Below are 21,987 nucleotides of genomic sequence, written 5' to 3' on the forward strand. Positions count from 1 at the left end.
GAAATTGAACTACATTTCCCGTCAGACATCTAGCTGCTAATAGGATGGTCAACGGCAGCCCGGGAGGACCGCCGGTGGCGCTTGCGCACCGTCGTTCGTCGAAAACGGACCTGCAAGGCCTGCCGGGAAATGTAGTCCACAGTCTCCAATCATCATTAGGAATCTTCCACTTCGATTGATACTACAACTCCCGAAGGCACGGTTAGCGGCTAGAGCATGCTGACGGAAAATGTAGTTCCACGCTTATTTCGAATCCCGGTGGCAGTTGGCGATCCCCCCCACCCCGAAAAAAAAACTGAGCGAAAAATGCGTCTTAGTGGTGTTATCAAACGTACATAAAATAAGACAGATACAGCATTGGACGAATGCAAATATAGTGCACGGGACATGATTAATTTTGCCCTCGAGTTGACGAGCTGGAGCCTGAGTTAAGGGCAATTGAATGGGGTAGTTGTCCAGACTTCCATCTTACAGAGAGCTGTCACACAGTCGAAACACAGTCAAGGGCGACAGGTGTGACTCAGTATGAAGAACTGTTACTTCAGGTCTATGAATGGGGTCCAATCTGACCTCTGGCACTGTGTGTGTGTTTTGTATGTTCTCCCTGGATCCTGTGGGCTTCCCCTCAGGGAGGGCATTCAACCATCTCTATTAGAGTCATAGAGTACAACACCACAGAAAGGGGCTCTTCAGCCCACCTAATTTATAGTAACCTGGTCTCCTATCTACCTGCACCTGAACCATATTCCTCCCATCCAAACTTCTCTTAAATGTTACAATTGAACCTGTGTCCACCACTTTTGCAGGCAGCTCGTTCCACACTTGCACCACCCTATGAGTAAAGAAATTGCCCATCAGGTTCCCCTGAAATATTTCACCTTTCACCCTTAACCCATTTGCTAGTTCTAGTCTCGAGGAAAGCAACGTCACAGCTGTATGGCACGACATCCACACTATAGTATTTTACCAATCCCATTTACCTGGATTAAAGTTCCATCCTTCTATGCCTTGCCTGCTTGAGTGGCATTTAAATGCAGGAATTGTATCTGATTCTGCCACATTCTTTTTCCCCAGGGCTGAAATGGCTAACACAATAGGGCACAGTTTTTAGGTGCTTGGAAGTAGGTACAGAAGGGATGTCAGGGATAAGTCTTTTACGCAGAGAGTAGTGAGTGCGTGGAATGGGCTGTTGGTGATGGTGGCAGAGGCGGATACGATAGGGTCTTTTAAGAGACTCTTGGATAGGTACATGGAGCTTAGAAAAATAGAGGGCTATTGGGTAACCCTTGGTAATTTCTAAAGTAAGTACATGTTCAGCACAGCATTGTGGGCTAAAGGGCTTGTATTGTGCTGTAGGCTTTCTATGTTTCTATCCTCTGGCCGTTTGTTCGAGATATCAACCACACTCAGTATAAAAAAACTCAGCCCCTTGGCGCCACAGTAGTGCAGCAGTTAGTGTGACGTCAGAATCAAATTCAATCCCGGCATGGTGTTTGTACATTGTACACGTGGGTTTCCACTGGGTGCTCTGATTTTCTCCCACAGCCCAAAGACATGCTGTGTAGTAGGTTAATTGGTCATTGTAAATTGTTGGTGTGCTATCTTTAAATAAATAAATAAACTGTAAAACTCCCTTGCTCTCACCTTAAACCTGTGGCCACTAGTTTTTAAATACCCCTCCCCTGGGGAGAAAGACAGTGACAACCAACGTTATCTATGTCCATTGTGGCCTCTGACAGATCACCCCTCACCCGTTTTCACTTCAGAGAAAATGTCGCAGCCCTCTACGGTCTCTCCTTGTAACTCAAGCCCTCCAGTCCTGCCAGAACAACGTCTCCACTTTCCCCCTTCACCCTAGGCTGTCGATGTCAAGAACTGGAAGGGCGTTAACACATTAGATTCCTAGCACATGGATGTAATCCCAAGGAAGACACACCAATATCTTTACTCTCATAGGACATAGAAGAGGTTCCAGCATATTACCGAACCCTAACTTTTGCAGATGTATGGCTGAAGTGCATCAGCCTGGTACAGCAAATTGAAACTGCAGGAATGTAACAAGCTGCAGAGGGTCGTGGACTCAGCCCAATATAATACAGGCATATTCCCCCTGCCCATCATCGGCAGCAGTGACTCAAAAGGACACCACCTTTCATCACAGTCATGACACATATGTGTCATTACAAAGGTAGCACAACAGTGCCTCTACTTTCTTAAGTGTTTGCATAGATTTGGCATGTCATCAAAATTTTTTGACAACTTCTATAGATGCACATTGGCGAGTATCCTATCTGGTTGCATCATGGTCTGGTTTGGAAACACCAATATCCAGGAATGGAAAAGTGGTGGATACAGTCCAGTTCAACACAGGGAAAACCCTCCCCATGATCTGAAAGCAGCACCTACCATCAAAGATCCCCACCATTCACGTCAAGCCCTCTTCTCACTATCATCCGGAAGGAGATCCCATACCACCAGGTTCAGTAAACAGTTATTACCCAGGCTCCTGAACTTATGTGGATAACTTCATTCATCACTACTCTGAACTGGCTCCATGACAAAAATAACATCTTCTCCTCACTCACAATCAACACCAGTGCACCTCAAGAATGCATGCTTAGCCCACTGCTCTATTCTCTCTATACCCATGACTGTGCGGCAAGGCACTGCACAAATGCCTTCTATAAATTTGCTGATGACACAATTGTTGTCAGCAGAATCTCAGATGGTGATGAGGCGTACAGGAGTGAGAGAGATCAGCTGGTTGAGTGGTATCACAACAACAACTTTGTACTCGATGTCAGTAAGACTGAGGAATTGATTGTGGACTTCATGAAGGCAAAGTCGATGAAACACACACCAGTCCTCACTGAGAGATCAGCAGTGGAGAGGGTGGAGCAGTTTCAAGTTCCTTGGTGTCAGCATCTCTGAAGATCGAAACTGGGCCCAACATATTCATACAATTACAAAGGGAGCAAGTCAGTAGCTGCATTTCATTAGTTTGCGGAGATTTGGTAGTAGACTCTAGTAAATTTCTACAGATATACTGCAGAGGGCATTGTAATTGGCTTCATCACTGTTTGGTATGGAGGAGCCACTGCACAGGATCGGAAAAAGTTGCAGTATTGTAAACTCAGCCAGCTCCATCATGGGCAACGGCCTCCCACCATCAAGGACATCTGCAAAAGGCAGTGTCTCAAAAAGGCAGCATCCATCAACAAAGACCGCCACCCCTACCCCACCACTCAGGACATGTCCCCTTCTCAGGAGCCTGAAGACACACGCTCAACATTTTAGGAAAGGCTTCTTCTCCTCCGTCATCAGCTACCTGAGCAGATAAATCACTACTCCTGCTCTCCTTTTTCACTAATTTTTATATAAATCTCGTATTTCTTATACTTTATGTATTGCACGGTACTACTGCCGCAAACAAATTTCACATACATCAGTGATAATAAACTTGAATCTGATCTACAGACTTACAATGACTCTTTACAATTCCTGTTCTCATTATTATTTTTATTTAGTTTGCCTTCTTTTGTCAGTCTGTATCTCTTTATGTATAGTTTTTCCACAAAATGTTATTGTATTTCCTTTATCCTGTAAATGTCTACAAGCAAATATCAAGTTAATATATGGTGACTTTGATTGTACGTGGTACCCACCATCTGAACCATGCCACCTTCTCTCAGCTCCCCGGGGTAAAAGGTACAGAAGCCCGAAGTCCCACACCACCAGGTTCAGGAACAGCTACTTCCTTCAACCATTCGATTCCTGAAACAACCTGTACAGTCCTAATCACTATCATGGTCAAAGTGGCTTATTGTCACATACACAGGTACATGTATGCACAGAAGCACTGAAAAACCTGCTTGCAGCAGCATTCACAAGAAAAACTAATTATTCAGGATTTTTACAAGCAAGTACAATTATTAGAACAAATAAAATATCCGCTCAAGGGCAATGTGGTCAAGAGCGCTCATAGCTTGTTAAACTATGATGATTAGGGTTGTGTAGGTTGGCTGAAGGGAATTCATTGTTCCTGAACCTGGCGATGTAGGAGGCTTCTCTTACACCTGATGGAATTATGAGAAGATGGCATGGCATGGATGGTGGGATCTTCGGTGGCCGTTGACTCCTGTAGAAACTACTGATGGTGGGGAGGGATGTGCCAATGATGTATTGGGATGAGTCCACTGCAATCTGAAGCTTTTTAAGCTCCTGTGCATTTGAGTTGCCATATCAGACCATGAGCCAACCAGTGAGGATACTTCCAGAACTACATCTGTAGAAATTTGTTAGTATTCAATGATCACATATCTAAGAAAGGATGGGCTGGCATTGAAGATGGTCCAGAGGTTTACAAGAATGATCCCAGAAATAAAACGATTGATTTATGAGGAGCATTTGATAGCTCTGGACCTGTACTCACTAGAGTTTAGAAGAATGAGGGGAGATCTCATTGAAATCTATTGAATATTGAAAGGTCTAGATAGAGTTGATGTGAGGAGGATTTTTCCAATAGTGAGCGAATCTAGGACCAGAAGGCAGAGCCTCAGACATTTCTTTAGAACAGAGATCTTCAGCCAGAGGGTGGTGAATATGTGGAATTCATTGCCACAGGAGGTTGTGGAGGGCAAATCTTTGGGTATATTTAAAGCAGAGGTTGATAGTTGCTAGATTAGTAAGGGCATGAACGGTTACAGGAAGAAAGCAGGAGAATGGGGTTGAGGGGGATAATAAATCAGCCATGATGAAATGGCAAAGTAGACTTGTTGAACCAAATGGTCTAATTCTGCTCCTTTGTTTATAAAGAAGATGGGGTTCTTGATGCTTTTCTTGTGAATTCTGTGTATCCGATGCGAGGTGCCTGTGATGCTGCTGCAAGCTGGTTTTTCATTGTACCCGCGTGTGACAATATCAACCTTGACTGTGATTTTGATGAGGGTACAACATTCAGACAGTCAGTCCCTGCATGGCTCCAAAGGGTCAGCGGATTTTTATACAGCAGAGACTGGGGCAGAGGAGGATCATTGTGGTACTACGGGAAGTTAAAAGGAATGGAGTGGGATGAGGAAAATCTCAGACTGTGCTGGCTGTCTTGTGAAACTATCTCCTCACCCCTGGTGTAAAATTACCCTGGGCACCAGTCACACAAAACTAGATAAGCCGTTTGGGAATGTAATTTCCTCAGTCCCACTGGGTATTCAGGACTTTGAGGTAAAGACAGGAAGGAATGTCAATGAAAGATTCTTTATAGACACAAATTTTTCAATCAGTGTTAATTTTAATAGTCACTTAAATTAAAGTGAAGCTGCCTCCACCCCATCCCATCACATACTTCCAGGATCAAACACAGTGTGAGGCTCCCTCTGTACATGTTCCTGGGGTCCGACACAGCGTGAAGCTCCATCTGCAGCGTCTCGTGAACCATTCCCAGGGTCAGACACAGTGTGAAGCTCCCTCTGCACTGTCCCATCAGACATGCCCAAGGTCAGACACAGGGTAAAGTTCCTGCCACACCATCCCATCACCCAGTCCCGGGGGTCAGAGGGTGTGGGGAGAAAGGCTCCTCTTCCAGAGTTTTTGTGTGAAGTCACGGTGAGGATCCACTGCTAATTGTGAGATGAGTTTTCCATGCGGCATACTGCATTTGGGTGCAGCCCACTTCGTCACTCAGCTACTTCTCGATGGGTGACAGTCCCTCTGTCTGATTGTAGTCAGTGCAGGTGTGTCACAGTAACTGGGGCGGGTCCATCGGGAACACTCCATGTCATCTTCCGGATATCCCAGGTCAGCACTGACCACCTGTCCCAGATCATCCCCTGCAGAAGGTGGGCAGCTTGCAACATTTGTTTCCCACCCCTAATCACCCCTCGGGGAGCTTGCCAGCATTTATTGCTCATCCTTCATCAAACCCTTGAGAAGGTGGGCAATTTGCCAGCATTTATCCCCGATCGCCTCCTCTCGAGAAGGTGGGAGTGAGTCCATCTCTTTGAATTCTGTTGTCCCTTCTGGTGTTGGGACTACCATGGCACTGTCATAGGAGTGAGTTACAAGATTCAGGCCCAGTCCCCATGAAGGGGCAGGGGGTGATGTATGTCCCAGTCAGGGTAGTTCAGGACACAGGACTGAGTGTGGGTCTGAGACCTGGTATGCTGCAGAATGTGGCCATTCAGGCTGTCTGATACCTGCTGTCCAACCGGCAGAGGTGGGGGCCACCAGCATGGGACAGTCTCTGTGGAGGAGGCCATTCAACCCGATCAACCATACTATCCCACAAGTCTTAGACAAGTTAGAGACTGATCAATGGACGTATGGGAGTGGTAGTTTCACCAGCAACATGGCAAGATTTGGGGAGAGTGGATGGGAATTTTCAGTGGGAATGTGGAGGGATTCAGGAAAACCAGGTGGGAATTGTCACTGGGAACGTGGCGAGATTTGGGGAGACTGAGGCAAATCAGTAGTGCGTCATGGACGTATACAGATTATAGAGGAGGAGGTATTTGCCGTCTTGAGGCAAATTAGGGTGGTTAAATCCCTTAGACATTGTGGGAGGCTACTGCCGAAATTGCAGGGACCCTAGCAGAGATATTTAGCCATGAGTGAGGTGCAGGAGGATTGGAGGATAGCTAATGTTCTATTGTTTTAGAAAGGCTCTAAGGATAAGATGGGAAATTATAGGCTGGTGAGCCTGATGTCGCAGCATGTAAGTTACTGGAAGGTATTCTAAGGGACCATAAGTATTTGGATACGCAGAGCCTGATTCAGAATAGTCAACATGACTTTGTGCATGGTCGGTTGTGTCTAACCAATCTCATGGAGTATTTCCAGGAAATTACCAGGAAAGTTGCTGAAGGAAAAGCAGTGGATGTCATCTTGATGGACCTTAGCAAGACCTTTGACCAAGGTCCCGCATGGGAAGTTGGTCAAGAAGATTAGGTGCTTAGCATTCAGGATGTAATAGTAAACTGGATTCAAAATTGGCTTAGTGGGCGACACCAAAGACTGGTGGTGGAGGACTGCCACTCTGATTGGAGGCCTGTGACTAATGGTGTGCCATAGGGATTGATGCTGGGTCCACTGCTGTATGTCATAGGATGGTAAAGTGTAAACTGGTTCAGCAAATTTGTGGATGACAGAGGAATCTGGGAAAACATATCCAGAATTCCTTCAAATTTCCATACAGGTAGATGGGGTCATAAAGTAAGTTTTTAGCACTTAAATCAAAGCATTGAGTACAGGAGTTCGAATATCAAAGTTGTATAAGATACTTGTGAGGCCAAAAATGGGGTATTGTCTACAGCTCTGGTCACCTACCTACAGAAACAATATCAATAGGACTGAAAGAGCACAGAGAAAACTTACAAGAATGTTACCAGGACTTGAAGACCTGAGTTATAGGGAAAGATTGAAAAGGTCTTTTCCCTGGAGTGTAGGAGAATGAGGAGAGATTTGACAGAGGTATACAAATGATGAGGTGTATAAACAAGTTCAAGCAGGCTAATTGAGGTTAGGTGAGAATAGAAATAGAGGTCAGAGGTTCTGGGTGCAAAATTAAATATTTAAGGGGAAACTGTGGGGGAACTTCTTTACAGACTAGGATCTGGGGAGACTAGGTTTGGATGGTGGAGGTGGGGTTGTATATGTGATTGGGTGCATTCAATGGATCCTTGGAGACTGGGAGCAGTGAGGGAGACCCTTAGGAAAGTTTGGGGGCTGGGGGGAGGGTGTAGGAAATCCTCTGACACTACACATCGGTAACGTGCCTTGGAAACGGGGGAGAGGGGATCCTCGAATCAACAGTGGAGAATCAGACAGCAATGGTGAGGGAGGAAAGGTTTCCTTCCCCAATGATGCCCTGAGTCATTGGAAGGGAGCGGGGATGGATGGGCAAAGTGGGGTGCCTGATAAAAGTGGGGAAGGGATATCTGGAAGCCTTGGGGCGAGAAACCACGAACCCCGCGTTGAAAGCAGCTGACAGGATTTATTACAGCAGGAAACACTGTTCAACCCCAGTCTCAGCCCACTGACCCCCCCCCCACTCGCCCTCTCCTAATAATTTAACAAATTACGCAGCAATCTTCAGAGGTTTCTGACCTGGTAGGGGGAGGAAGGGTTGGACAGAGCTGAGGGTGTTGTGATAGAAGGGAAGTGGTAAGGTAAGTGGGGGGGGGGATAGAACCAGAGTGATTAGGATTTTGGAGAGCGGAGGGGTGAGGGCAGGGTCACACAGAGCTGGGGGGGGGGTGCAAAAACAGAATTTCCAAGATGGTGGTGGAAGAGACAGGGTGGAGGGCAGGGGAGGTTAGGATTTGCAGAAAGGGGGGAAATAGGGTGTTGGGAGCAAGCAAGGAGGGGGTAGAGAGCAGGGTTGGACAGAGATGGGGGGGCTATCAAGAGTCAAACTGAGTTGTGTTGGGGAGGGGGGGGAGAAGTGGTGGTCAAGATCTTGGGTGGTGCGATGATTCAGCAGCAGGAAGGAGCCCCTGTAGGAAGACTAGCCACTTCTCTGAAACCTCCAGGCTCATTAGCAGAGGGGTGGAAGTTGGAGGGGATGTGAAGAGGCTGCAGGTGGGACCAAGTCCAGGACCAGAGCCCAGGGATTCCTTCTCTATTCTCTCTCTCTGGGCCGTGGACCCATGTCAGAGGGGAGAGATGGGGCACCAAGCTGGGGCAGGAGCTACACCCGGGAACCAAGCCAAGGAACTGCTCTCCCACTCTATCTTCAGATCTCTGTTCCCAAGGGAGGGGAGACAGAAGGGTACGAGGCAATGGACGAAATCTGGGCCCTCCCTCCAGGCGTCTGTTCCAGATCAGGGAAGCCCAGGATGACAATAGGCCACAGATGGAGCCTGGGGCTTGCTTCCCCCACCTCCAGGCACGTGGTGGTGGAGGAAAAATGGGTTCAGGGTGGGACAAGGATGGAATCAGAGCCTGAGTCCAACATCGGGGGCAAGAGCCAAGCTGTGACTAAGCCACAGATGGAGCCTGGGCCCCGATTCTCCTCTCTGGGCCCCAAGTCTCATATCGGTGAGGGGGATAGAAAGGCCTGATGGGACCAAGCCATGGGCAGACCCCAGCATTCCTCTCCTGCTCCACCTCTGGGCACTAAGCAAGTCCCAGGCTCAATCTGCAGCCATTCTTGCCTACCCCAGTATGGGATGGGGCCTCTGTCTCCATCCCCAGCGTAAAGGGGGTGGGGGCAGGAGAACTAGATTGTGCCTGGGTGCGGATGGGAGAGAAGTTGGACGGAGGGGTTCTGAGCTGACTGAGTTCCATGGGTTGGAGGAGGGGGAAGAGGGGAGGGTGCCGGGTCTAATGAAGGCTGGGATGCAGTCTCCGCAGCTTCAGAGTGGACAGGAGAGCAGAGGAGGGTGAGTTGGAGTCTCCCTCAGGAGGGCGGAACAATACCCGGCCCCGATGGTTGAAAAGGTAGAAGGAGGGGTGGTTCCTCAGGGTCTCAAATGTCCTGGGTCGAGGGGGAGGGAAGAAGAGAGAGGACAGAGAGGGGCGAGGGGTGGGTGGGAAGGGGGAGCGAGGAGGAGGATGAGAAGGAAAGAGGATAGATCAGGGGTAGGGAGCAGAGGGGAGAGGAAGCAGGAACAGGGAAGAGGAAGAGTAGTGGGGAAGAAAGGAGGTAGGGAACGGAGAGAGAGAGAAAAAAAAAAGAGAATTACACAGGTTACCCAGCATTGATGAGACTGCCTGTCCCAAACAGGCTGTGCCTCATTTCAACTCCACTCACACCTCCCCTCAACTAAACCCCACCCCACTCCTCATCATCCCAGACACAGAATGAAATACCCTCAACACCATCCCACCATACACTCCAGGGGTCAGACACAGACTGAAGCTCCCTCAATATCGTCCCGTCATATACGGTTGGAAAGAGCAGCATAGAAAGCTGCATACACTTACTTGTTTTTCAGCTCAGAAGTTGCATCCATGTCTTTGAACTCCCCGGCTATGTGAACTATCCCATAGCAGGTCACCAGAAATGCCAGCAGTGTTTGAAGGACAATCTGTACAGGGAGAAAGGAGAGGAGTTCAGCTGTAGTTTATCACTTCACTTCTACCCATGGATTGAATAGATACATCCTCAGAGACTCTTGCAAATTTCTACAGATGTACTGTGACGAGCATTCTGACTGGTTGCAAAACAAAGCAAAACCGCTCAGAGAGTAAGGACGAGGTGGGGGGTGGGGTTGACACATGCATGACGCATTCACCACAAATAACATTAAGTTCTAAGTAGATGAAAATGTTCAAACCTTTATCGATCCTTTATTGAGAAATTAGCAGAAACGAATGATCTTGTAACTAAACTAATGAAACAATATAATGAAATACGCAGTCTAAGTGTATTCAAACATACTTAAGCCAAGCGTTCTTAAACATATTTAAATGATAAACAAATCAGTCAACAAGATCATACCCAGCTGCCTCTAACTCCCAACTGGACCAAACCTAAACTAAAGACATAGTAAATATACTCTTTGTTAGGGCATATTCTGGACTTGGGCTGTACAGGAAAATTTTAACTTCAGCAACCAATCTTTAGATCTGAACATGGACTGTACATTAAATTTAAAATGCTGCCCTGGACAATAGGTTCCGCAGTGAAAGACCAGACATTAATTAATTTTGAGCGCCTGAAGTGTGGATGCAAAGAAGGAGGTGAAAGTTGTATGTAATTCAAAGGAAGCATTGTAGATACGTTGTAAATATAGAACTATCCTTTGACTTTAGCATATAACGTGTCATGTAATGTTGGGTTGAACAGGCCTCTTTCTCCAAAAGTGCTCAATACAATGCCTATGTCTCATTTTATCAAATACAAAACTACTTTACATCTCCCAGCTGCATCTCTCCAGTGACTTTGTTCACGCGAGAACATTTGGGGCCTTGTCAGGGATGCCTTTGTGACTCAGCACATGGCCAACGATCTCAGCAGTCAAAGTGGGTGAGTATTTTTAAAAATTAGCACTCATACTCAGACCTGTTTGGGTCGGTGGCTACAGGCTCACGAAGAGGGCTGAACTGGTAGTTCTAAAAGGCGGGAGGAGAAGATGGCAGCGTGCACAGCTCTCCGGTGAAATGATATCAGTATTTGTAAGTAGGACGCTGTGCACAATTCTGATTTGATGGAGACAGACGCTGAGAAGCAGAGGAACATCTGGAGAAACTTCTGAAATGCCCGGTTCGCTGCCGCTGCTACTGTGTGATCGAGAATATCCGGAGGGAAGGCCCCAAAATCCCCAGCTTTGCCTGCTGCTGGTGACCGAGGCTGAGGTCGAAGCGTTCGGCAGAGATGGTGCTCGGTACTTGGTGTCGGAGGGCTGATCAGGGCTCGAAGTTTTCAGACGACTCAGCTCAGAGTCGGACTGTGGTCGGGCATGGCAGGGAGAGTTTTCTTCCTTCACCCGTCTGCGTGAGGTGTGGGACTTTCGAGAGACTTTGAACTTTTTTTTTACTGTGCCATGGCCTGTTCTTCATCAAGTTATGGTATTGTTGCACTGTTGTAACTGTATGTTATAACTATATGGTTTTTGTTAGTTTTTCAATCTTGATCTGTCCTGTGTTTCTGTGATATCACACTGGAGGAATATTGTATCATTTCTTAATGCATGCATTACTAAATGATAATAAAAGAGGACTGCGTGTCCTTAATCTAATCTAATCTAAAAGTAGAGCGGCGTATGTGTGTGCATGTGTTTATGTTACATAAACATTTGTGTTAATTTGGTGAGATAGGGCCACCAGTTGTGAAGGGTGGTTACTGACGGTTAGGATGCCAGAGTTGGAGAGTGTATACTTGTTCCGGTAACTGTATTGTGGCAGACACATTTGTGAGTGTGTGCGTGTTTTAACAACGTTTGTAAGTTAACCTTGGTGTAAAAGTTTTAAGTACAAAGGGATACAACAGGTATTATGAATTCAGAAGCACACGTGGCAGATTGCAGAGTACATATGTGTATCTGTCATTTATATTTTGCGTAGTGTGGGAATTAGTATGGAGATATTTCAGGGAGAGGGTTGGGATGGCACCTGTTGAGGTCAGGCAACATCAGGTTGAGAACCCTGATGACCTGAGCCAGCCCTTGACCTTGATTATGACCATCCATAAGCCCTTCACCCCAAGCAGCAGCAGAGCATTTTGTCAGGGTTGCCCTCACTTAAAAATCACATGTGGGAATTGTGAATTCTGGAGCAAGCTCGAGGAAATGGTTGAAGTTCACCAGATGCACCCCAAAGATGTACGCGTGGTGTTAAAAGCAAAATACTCGAGGAATATGTGGGACAGAATAGCCCAGGGAGTGCAGGATGTTATATGGCAACTACTGAGAATGCCAGCAATGAAGATATATCACTTCCTTGAAGGGAAGTGAGGCAGCGACTGGGGGAGGTGACAGTAACTGGGGAACGATATTGTCAGTGGTTCACAGGGCTGATGAGCCAGCCACGGATTATGCAGAATGTAAATACTAAGCGTATGAGAAATATTTAGGGATGGATAATCCAGGGACAGACGACTTAGTCTTCCTGAAATGTTGAATGAAAGCCTGAGCTCAGCCCACCAGGAAGTTTTAGATTTGGGGATAGCAGTGGGATCGACCTACTGTGCGATACTGTCATGGGCCGGTGAGACAGACCAGAGGAGGGGGAAGAGGAGTCATAAAGGGGCTGTAGTGAATGTAGCTGCCATGATATCACAGAGAACTTGTTTTATGTGCCAGCAGCTGAGGCACGTAGCAAGGAACGCCTAGAATAGATGTGGGACAGTAAAGGAGATGACTTGTTGCAGCCATAGCTTCTCAGGCCATGGTAGGAGGCAGTGCTCTGAGAAACAAGGAAAGTGTGAAAATCACTCACCAAAGCACGCAGAATCCACAGCAGTGCCCTCTCTGATTTGGCTGCTGAGGTCAGACAAATGGCTGACAACTGCCTCTATTGCTTGTGGTGGCCATCCATGTAAGTACACAAGAGGTTTATTAGGGGGCTGGCAATGTGAAATGTCATTGGACAAGGGATCATCATCATTGATAATTGATCTACCCTTACCCATGACTGGAGAGGAGATTTACATTACCAGTGTAAGAGGTGAAACAATGAGGGTGGACAGAAGTCAGCCCCAGATACCTGAGACTAAGAGAGTGCGGTTTCCTGTAGATTTCTGGGTGTGCCCAAACAATGAAGGTACTAGACTGGGGATAGGCACAATGAGTAAGGGAAGTGCTATCATAGACTCAAGAGAAGGAGAAATAACATGAACAATAGAAGGACAGTGAACATGTGTGACTCACAAACCAGCTAACATGAGAGACAGCAGCCCCAAGCAGGGAGGAGAGACAGAGCAATGTGTGGGAATCACATCAGGAGGCCCCAAGGGGAGGGGACAAACACAGCCAGGAGCTGTTCGAAGTAGTGCAGCTAGCAATGATTAAAGTAAAGGCTCACCAGAAAGGGGATAGTAAGGAACAGAAAGGGAATGAGTTGGCAGACATCAGTGCGAGGAGGGCAGTGGAAGAACAAGAAGAAACTACAACTGTCAATTTAGTAAGATTACATGAAGATATGAAGGGCCTTTGTAAAGTGCTGAAAGCAGCAGCACATTGCCAATCAGAGAGCTGGAGTGAAAGGAGATAGTCCTCCCACAGCCAGGTGACCAAGTCATAGTGAGAGTGCTATCTGAAAAGGCAGGGTTTGCTCCCAGATGGATAGGACCACGGAAGGGTGAAGATAAAGAATATGATTAAACTGCAATTGGCCAGCAGGGAAGGAGGCAACAGCCTTACAAATGACAAAGCTGCATTTTTAAAGACTGTTGGTCAAATCTCTGGAACATCTTGTAGGTAGCCAGTAGGGATGATAGTGTAGGTGTAGTTGCACATAGAGTAATTGGGAGAGGTTCTAAAGCAGGGCATTTCTGCTGCTCTATTTGAGCAGATCCTCTTTAAGGTTGGCCTTTCCTGGTACCAGTTTATTTTAACCAGGAAAAGCAAGAGGAGGGACTGTTAGGGCATATTCTGGAATTAGGATGGATAGCAAAATATTAACTTCAGCAACCAATCTTTAGACCTGAACACAGACTACAGATTAACTTTAAAATGCAGCTCTGAACAATAGGTTCCTAGAGCTGTGAACAGTGATTAATTTGAAAAACTAGACAATGTTGATTAACATTCATTTTGAGTGTCTAGAGTGTGGATGCGAAGAAGGTGCGAAAGTTACACGTAATTCAAAGGAAGCACTGTAGATACGTTGTAAATATAGAACTGTCCTTTGACATTTAGCATATAAACGTCACGTAACATTAGGTTGAGTAGGCTCTTCCTCTGAAAGATTCTCAATATGTCTGCTGCGTCTCATTTTGTTGAATAAAAGACTACTTTATATCTACCAGCTGCATCTCTCAGATGAATTTGTACACATTGCAATATTTTCTCCAGAGCATGAATACGTAACTACACTCTTCACTTCTACCACGCCCCAACCCACATGACAAATTACCCATAATAAACGTGCAACACAAAATACAATAGACAGAAAACACATGGTTCCTTCATGTCAGCCCTTAATTATTACACTATAATTACAACTACATACTACTAAAAAATAGAAGACATGAGATCTTAACATTCACACAAATACCCCTCCTTCTTTCAGACAAGTCAAGCAATAGTCACGTAGGCCAGAGGTTACCAACACTTAGCCCAGTACAAAGTGATCTTTACCACCATTCTCTGTCAAGTCAAAATCTTGAAGTTTCTAGAGCTGTAGCTCCTCAAACCTCTTCTGTAGAAGACAGATCTTGGTGTTGATGTGTACCTGTCGCACAAATAGTCTTCTCTTTGGAAAGACTTGAATGACTCTTCCCATGATCCATGAGTTTAGAGGCATTGTGTCATCAACTACAAGCACAATATCTCCTGGGAGGAAATTGCATCTTATACCCTATCATTTCTGACATTCCTGTAGCTGTGGTAAATACTCCTTGACCCACTGTTTCGAAAACAAGTTTGACGTGTATTAGACTTGTTTCCATCTATGACATGCATAAACGTCTTTCTTTTGGAACCCTCCTGCTGGTAAGGATGGTGAGGGCGGCAGAAGCAAAAGATGGTTCGTTGTTAATGCTTCCAAATCATTGGAATTGGAGGATGCCTTAGTAATTGGACAATCCTCGATAATAGCTTCTGCTTTGCATAGGAGTGTGGAAAGCTATTCGTCAAGATTCTGTACCTTCATGGTAGAAATGAGAACATTGCTTACACACCTGATCAATCTCTCCTATGTTCCTCCATGATGTGAACCAGCCCCCGGGGGGGGGGGGCGGGGGTTAAAAATCCACTTTATTTCTTTCTGATGGACATCAGTGATCTTCTGTGAATGATTCCACTTCTCAATGGCTTCTTTGAACTCACGTTCAGCTCCAAATTTCACCACATTATCAGAGCGCAGTTCACAAACCTGTCCTCAGTTTGCTATAAAACAAGGAAGTGCATTAACAAAGAAATTTGTGTCTAAACAAGATGCCGCTTTAATGTGAACAGCTGGTATAGCTAGACAGGAAAACATGACCCCATATCTCTTCACTGCACTCCTGCTCTTCACCTCAAAATGTCCAAAGAAGTCCATGTGTAAACGGAGGTTCATCTTGCGAGAACCTGCCCAGAGGTAGACCTGCTGGCATCCAGGAGTTGTGTGCAACTGTCGACACACAACATACTTAGTCAGTATTCTTCTTATTACTGTACTAGCACTGGGGATCTGGTATTTTTGGCACAACCTGGATAACATGTGGTTGAGGCCACTATGTTCCAGCTCTTGATGTACATGCCTCAGAATGAGGTCTGAGATATGAAGATCTTTTGCCAATATAACAAGATGTTTAGTCCCTTCAAGCATGGCTGCCCCACTAAACCGTCCACCAACTCTCAAGACACCATCTTCAAGTATTGGATTGAGCTTGAAAATATGATTGTTCCTATTCACTTTCTTCCCCTATGCAAGCTCGAGAATTCTTCTGCAAATGCCTTCCTTGAGCAAAAAGCCAATGATCTCCATTTCAACCTTTCTGAGCTCCTCCGCTGAGAAACAATCTCAGCCAATCTGACCCTTTGCCTTCTCAGTCTCACTCCCCAAAGAATAGCCTTGTTGTTCTTCATTCAAGCCAGACTGAGCAACAACGTTATTCAATTGCTTCCTCTTCCAACTAAGAAACAAGTGCAGGCTCTTAAATCTAAGAATCCAGGCTACTGTCTTCCTCAAACAGGTCCAAGACGAGAAATGATGGATTATGTATGTTACCACATCTATCTCAAGTTCAATCTGCATGACATTCATTGTAGCAATCCACTTGACTTCTGAATTATCTAACAGAAGTTCTCCAGAACAATCAGGATTCACAGGCCATTAATTTTCAGGCTGAAGAAGATACTGAGGTCCTGACGCCCAAGTCTTTTTCTTCAGAAAAGCCTTCACCTTCAACTCTCTGGAGACCATACCTCCATTAAATGTTTGTGAAAGCTTGAGAATTTCTGAAACCCTGTTAGCAATGAGGGCTCAGAACCTGGAAGTTGCATTCTTGATATACTTCAGCACAGAAGTACTATCAGTTCAAAAAACTGAGCCCTGAAGCTGCATGTGCAACTCCTTTCTCCGCAATGTGTCCATACTGCTTGCCACCATAGCAGAGTGAGCTCCATACGAGGGATGAAAACTGACTTCAATGGAGCCATCCTACATTTCCCCATGATAAAAGCACCGTGCACCTGCGAACACGCGCTGCACAACAACACGTAGGTCACTGCTCCTTAGCCACCTTTGCTTGCAGCAGTAACTTCTCCAAAAATCCAACGATTTCAAATATCTAAAACCTTAAAGTCTTCCATTTGTCACAGTTCTCCCAACCAGGTTTTTTCACTCGTGAGCAGCTGATGTTGGTATAGCATCATCCTAGCCAAGCTCTTTCTTCATAGATCTTGTGGGATCTTCTTAGTAGATAACACCACTGGACTCAAGATTCCTAAGGGATTATAGGAGGAACGATGGGGCGGATTCCCCTTCTGGTAAGTGATCTACCTTGGATTGTGATCCTTAAACTTGAAAGTATCAGACTGAAAGCACCATTCCACATCCAGTACTATTCTGACCCTTCTCAAATTTAGAACACACTGTTTAGCAATCTTCCTATTATTAGGCATGTTAACATTTACGAATTTTGCAGAATTTGCAACCAACCCGATGAATGTGGTCTTCTCTTGACAAACCAGGTCGTTCAACCTTACTGAATTCAGGGAAGTCTGCCTTGAACTGCTGCTACCAAAGCTAATTCAAGTTCAGTACTGAGTTCCTATTCACCATCAGTCCAGACTGAGCACGGGTCTCTTCCACCATGGTCACTTTTCAGTGGTCCATTCACAGTCCAACCCAGCATTGTCCTGATTGCATAGGGTCCACCGTTAACGCTATGAACCACTTGAAATGGCTCCTATGCTCCAGGCACATCTGTCCCTATCAGCAGCTCAATTTATGAATCAATCTCTAGCAAATGGACACGTTTCAGGCGAGACCATTCCTGGAGATTCCATTAATGAGGAATATTCCCTTTCAGGACAGGCCTACTTTCCTACATATAAATGTTAAGCAGTGCATAATAGTTTTCACTATCCAAGCCAGCTACTTCCAATCTTGAAGCGATGTACTGTAGCTACTCACGATCGTCTCTTGATCTATGGTGCACAGGAGAATGCGTGCCCTTTTTCCTCTTAGGTTGAGCTTGTACATTGGGCTCTCCGTGAAAAACACCACTGTACTTCCTCAAGTAACCACTGACTTGTTACCTTCTTAGACTTCACCTGTACAGGAATTATGGGAAGTTTACAACTGTGATCGCCAGCACCCATAAGGACATTAGACACCAGAGCATTACTCACTGCTGTGTCTGACTCTTTCACAGTTTGTTTCAAATCTGCACCCTTTTCATCAGAACGAATATGAAGTATGCTGGGATACCTGCCACTGCATACCTTGCATGAAAGACGCTTCTTGGAATCCTTGCCGAGGTGCCCCGGACACAAACAGCCAAAACAGACACCATTTTCCTTTAGGAAGGCAATCTTCTCACCAGGAGCCTTTTCTCCAACTGAGGGCACAAAGTGTATTCACCCTCACAGGACAGACAAATCCCTTTGGATGACGAGAACATTTCCCTTCCATTAGTTCCAAGTTCAGTTTTAGCTTTACTTCTCAGTGGCCATAGTACTGGCAAGGCTGCTTCCTTTGGTCTTAGAAGGCAATTGTCACTTAGTTTTGTTCACACCTTTACTTATTACAGGTGATGTACCACCCTGTATATTCCCAAACATCAGGTATGTAGTCACGTTTATTTGTTTCTCTTTAAAATCAACGATGTTGGCGAAAGTAGCTTCACGGTTGTGCTTAGCTTGCAGTTTACAGACCACTCTTCTCTATAGATCCCTATTGGCAGGCATGTCCAGTTCTTGCACGTACTATATTTCTCCCACGGCATTACAACAGCCATTAAGAAAGAGACTGTAGCCTTGAAGAACTTTCACGTCTTCAGATTTGATAGGTGGCCAAGAAAGCGCCTTTTGCATGTAGCCTAATGCAATTTCCTGTTTATTACCAAAATGTTCCTGTAGTAAAGCCTTCACCTTTAGATCTCCTTCCTTAGGGTCAACATGCTGGCAACTTCTGACAAGCCCTCTGGGGTGACCTCCAATCTACTGTTCAAGGAAATAGAAGTGGTCACCATAGTTATCAGTCTCGCCTTCAACACTATTCTTAAAAGCCTTCATGAATGCATGATATTGCAATGGATCGTCATCGAAGATTCGAATCTTCTTTAGGCAGAGATACAACGCATTTAATTTTTGCGTCCTTATAGCCTCCACAGTACTATTCAGACCTCTATCATCCAAAACACGAGTGTTTCCATGCGGTAAGTTAACACCCCCGTGAGCACATTGAGCAGTAGAATAAGACATCGGTTCAGAGTGCTTCCATCGTGCAGGCTGAGAGTGAACACCCTGAACAACCACTTGGGGTGCTAACTCATGTTTCACAGATACTTGTGGAACAAATGAATCAGCACTGCCATTGTGTTGGGTTTTTTCCGTGTCTTATCCACCTCACTGGAAGCTGTTCACACTTTAACTTTGGCCAGCTGTGCTGCAATTTCTTCCTGCAACTTAAGATGGGTGGGTAAGTCAGTCTGTGGATGATACCAAGACTGGTATCACGATACAAAGATTGTAGCCTGTGTAAAAGACTGGCAAAGAATACAGCTCAATACATTGGTAGCAGATATGGGTAGAGAAGTGGCAGATGCAGTTTAACGCAGGTAAGTGTAAGGTGTTACACCTCAGTAGGACAAGTGCAAGCAGACAATACACTGTTAAGGGCGAGGTCCCGATCTTACCATATCAGCTCTGCACTTGGGGTGATTCAACCTCGCACTCAGGTTAGGTGGACAGGCATCAAAACTCTTCCATATCGACTCCTCTCCAAATCACTCACTCCAACTCCATCTCCGACCGCAATACCAACTCTGTCCGCTTCAGCTTTGCAATGCACCAGCACGGCTCATTCTACGAACCAGCCTTCGCCTCCACTTGCTTCTCCATGGTTTGTGCTGATAGTTTACCACAATTTACTTCAGAAAAGGTGTTATTAGTAATGGTTTTAGTTGTTATTTCTTGCCATCTGAACTACCAATGAACTGTCGCACAACTTCAGTAGTGCCATCTTACCCTTGAAGTCCAAACCAAAGACACAGACAGCACCTGAATTATTGAATGTTAACCGTACTTGCATTTTACAAGGCAAGGAGGGAAAGAGACTGTGCAGAGTGGGACATTAGTGTAGAAACAAAGACACAATAAGAAACAAGTTTGTGGTCCTGCAAGAGGTGATGAAGGTTGTGCAGATCGGTTCAAGAATCTGATGGTTGAAGGGAAGTCACTGTTCCTGAACCTGGTAGTGTGGGACTTCAGGCTTCTGTACCTCCTGCCCGATGGGAGATGTGAAAAGGTGGTATGGGCCAGACGGTGGGGATCTTTGATGATGGATGGTGCCTTCTTAAGGCAACGCCTCCTGTAGGTACTACCAATGGTTGGGAGAGACGTGCTCGTGTTGTTTGAGGCGGAGTGCACCCTCTCTCTGGACTGAGACACCACATCACTACCTCCTCCCTCCCCCCCCCTCCCCAGTACTCACATCTACAGGCAGCGTCTCATTCTCCTTCTCAGTCAACCTCATGTACGAACGATCTGGGAAGGGAAGTGAGGGACTGAGTTAGTCTTGTCAAGGATAACAACACAGGGAAGTGGTTTGGCTGAGGGATGAGTGGGGTCCTTGGGGAGGGGATAAGAAACATGAGAAATATCAGGGAGTAAGAGGGCCCTACTCATTCACCCCCCCCCCATTTCCCCTCCCTCAGGGCACCTCTCTCTTCATGTTCCAAGATCCCATCCTCCTGCTCATCCCCACCAGTACCTCATTTTCATACACCCCTCAAACCCACCTCTACTCCCTGAAACTGCAACCTGGGCATCCTCATTTCACTCCACAACCACTCTGCAAAATCTCTTCCTCTCCCCCACCACTCCTCTCCCCACCCTGGACCCTCCCTCACCCTCCCCTGGGGCACAAACTCTCCTGCCACTCCCTCCACACTGTTCCTGTCCAAACCACCCCCCTTCCCACACCATCACCCCCCCCACATCCTCCCCTCAACTCCCCCATCCCATACTCACGCTGAGCCGCGGAGAAGGCGGCGTGTGCCAGGGCGAACAGCCCCATCCCCACCAGTCCCTTCCATACTGCTGACGCCATTTTCTCCCAACAGGGGCGCTTCAGGGGTGCAGGATAAGAGAGGGCAACAGGTCACAACCCATCCCATTAGAGAGCATCCGACCCTGCTCTCACCAGGAAAACCCTTCCATCCATCTTGTTCAATTGTAAACTCCCATCCCTTCTTCCTCCTTCTCTTTGTCTGCCCACTCAGCAAGTAAAGTCCCACCCTCTGTCCTGTCCACTTCTAAGTTCTCATCCCTCCATCCTCACACTTCCTCCCTGGACCAGGAAGTTGTACAGCCAAAGCCAATCTTGTCTATCTGCATGCTCCCTCCTCCACCTTCCCTCACTTCGTCCCTGCGAAAGTCCCACCCTCCATCCCGTCCATCTATACGCTCTTCTCCTTCCATCCTCCTCCACCACCACTGGAAAATTCCCAACCATTATGTCCATCTCTGCATTTCCCTCCCTCCTCCATCAAGAATCTCACACTCATCCTGTCCACCTGTTCTCCCACTCCCGAACTTTACTCCCTGCCCTCCTTCTCCCCACCCACTACCTCCACCTCCCTCTATGTCCACCTCTGCATTCCCCTCGTTCCTCCAACAGGAACATGCCACTTTATCCTATCCATCTGTTCTCCCATCCCCGATCTTTACTGCCTTCCTCTCCCCACCCACTGGCTTGACCTACCCTCACTTCCCTCTCTCCACCCTTAGGAACAGACACCTCTCATCCCTAAACCCAATCCCTTTCCTCACTCCCCCGATACAACAGCCCCTCTCCACGTCTCCTCTCACCTCTCCCTGTACTTCTCAGCCTACCTTAGGCCTTATGACACCCGCTCACCCATCCCAGTTCCTCTCCTTTCCCAATTCCCGACCCCAACCTCCCTCTTTCCCCTCGTCACTCACCGCAGCTCCTTCAGCTGGATTCCAAGATGGCCACCTCTCGCGCGGGCGGCCCAGGACCGTAAATGCCGGGAGATGTAGTCCGACATCTCAGTGTCGTCACCACTGCCAGCGATGCTTGACCCGAAACGGACTACATTACCCAGCATGTAACGTCGTTAACACGCCGGGTTCAGAGGGCACCGCCGCCTCACCATAGCAACCAAAGGCGTTCTCTCAACTCTCCTCACCCCCAACCGCCGGGAAAAAA

At 46.6% G+C, this 21,987-nt stretch overlaps 1 protein-coding gene across 1 annotated transcript; it reads right to left on the reverse strand.

Annotated features, from left to right (window-relative positions):
* Nucleotides 1-5,255: 5,255 nt before the first annotated feature.
* mmgt1 (membrane magnesium transporter 1) lies at nt 5,256-21,778 on the reverse strand. Its single transcript, XM_063062571.1, has 5 exons — nt 21,741-21,778; nt 20,787-20,883; nt 20,248-20,300; nt 9,922-10,025; nt 5,256-9,472 (listed from the first exon to the last, which is right to left on the reverse strand). The coding sequence occupies exons 2-5, from the start codon at nt 20,863-20,865 to the stop codon at nt 9,319-9,321; spliced, it is 390 nt and encodes a 129-aa protein (XP_062918641.1). The 5' UTR covers nt 20,866-20,883; nt 21,741-21,778; the 3' UTR covers nt 5,256-9,318.
* Between the last annotated feature and the right edge of the window lie 209 nt (nt 21,779-21,987).

Source organism: Mobula hypostoma, chromosome 11 (genome assembly GCF_963921235.1).
Source record: "Mobula hypostoma chromosome 11, sMobHyp1.1, whole genome shotgun sequence".
NCBI lineage: Eukaryota > Metazoa > Chordata > Chondrichthyes > Myliobatiformes > Myliobatidae > Mobula > Mobula hypostoma.

Bases quoted from the DNA above. Each gene is read 5' to 3' on its own strand.
- mmgt1 (XM_063062571.1), bottom strand. From the start codon at position 20,865: ATGGCGTCAGCAGTATGGAAGGGACTGGTGGGGATGGGGCTGTTCGCC. The intron at 20,301-20,786 runs GTGAGTATGGGA...TTCCCTTCCCAG, and splicing joins CGCCTTCTCCGCGGCTCAGC to ATCGTTCGTACATGAGGTTG. The intron at 9,473-9,921 runs GTAAGTGTATGC...CCCTCGACCCAG, and splicing joins ACTTCTGAGCTGAAAAACAA to GACATTTGAGACCCTGAGGA.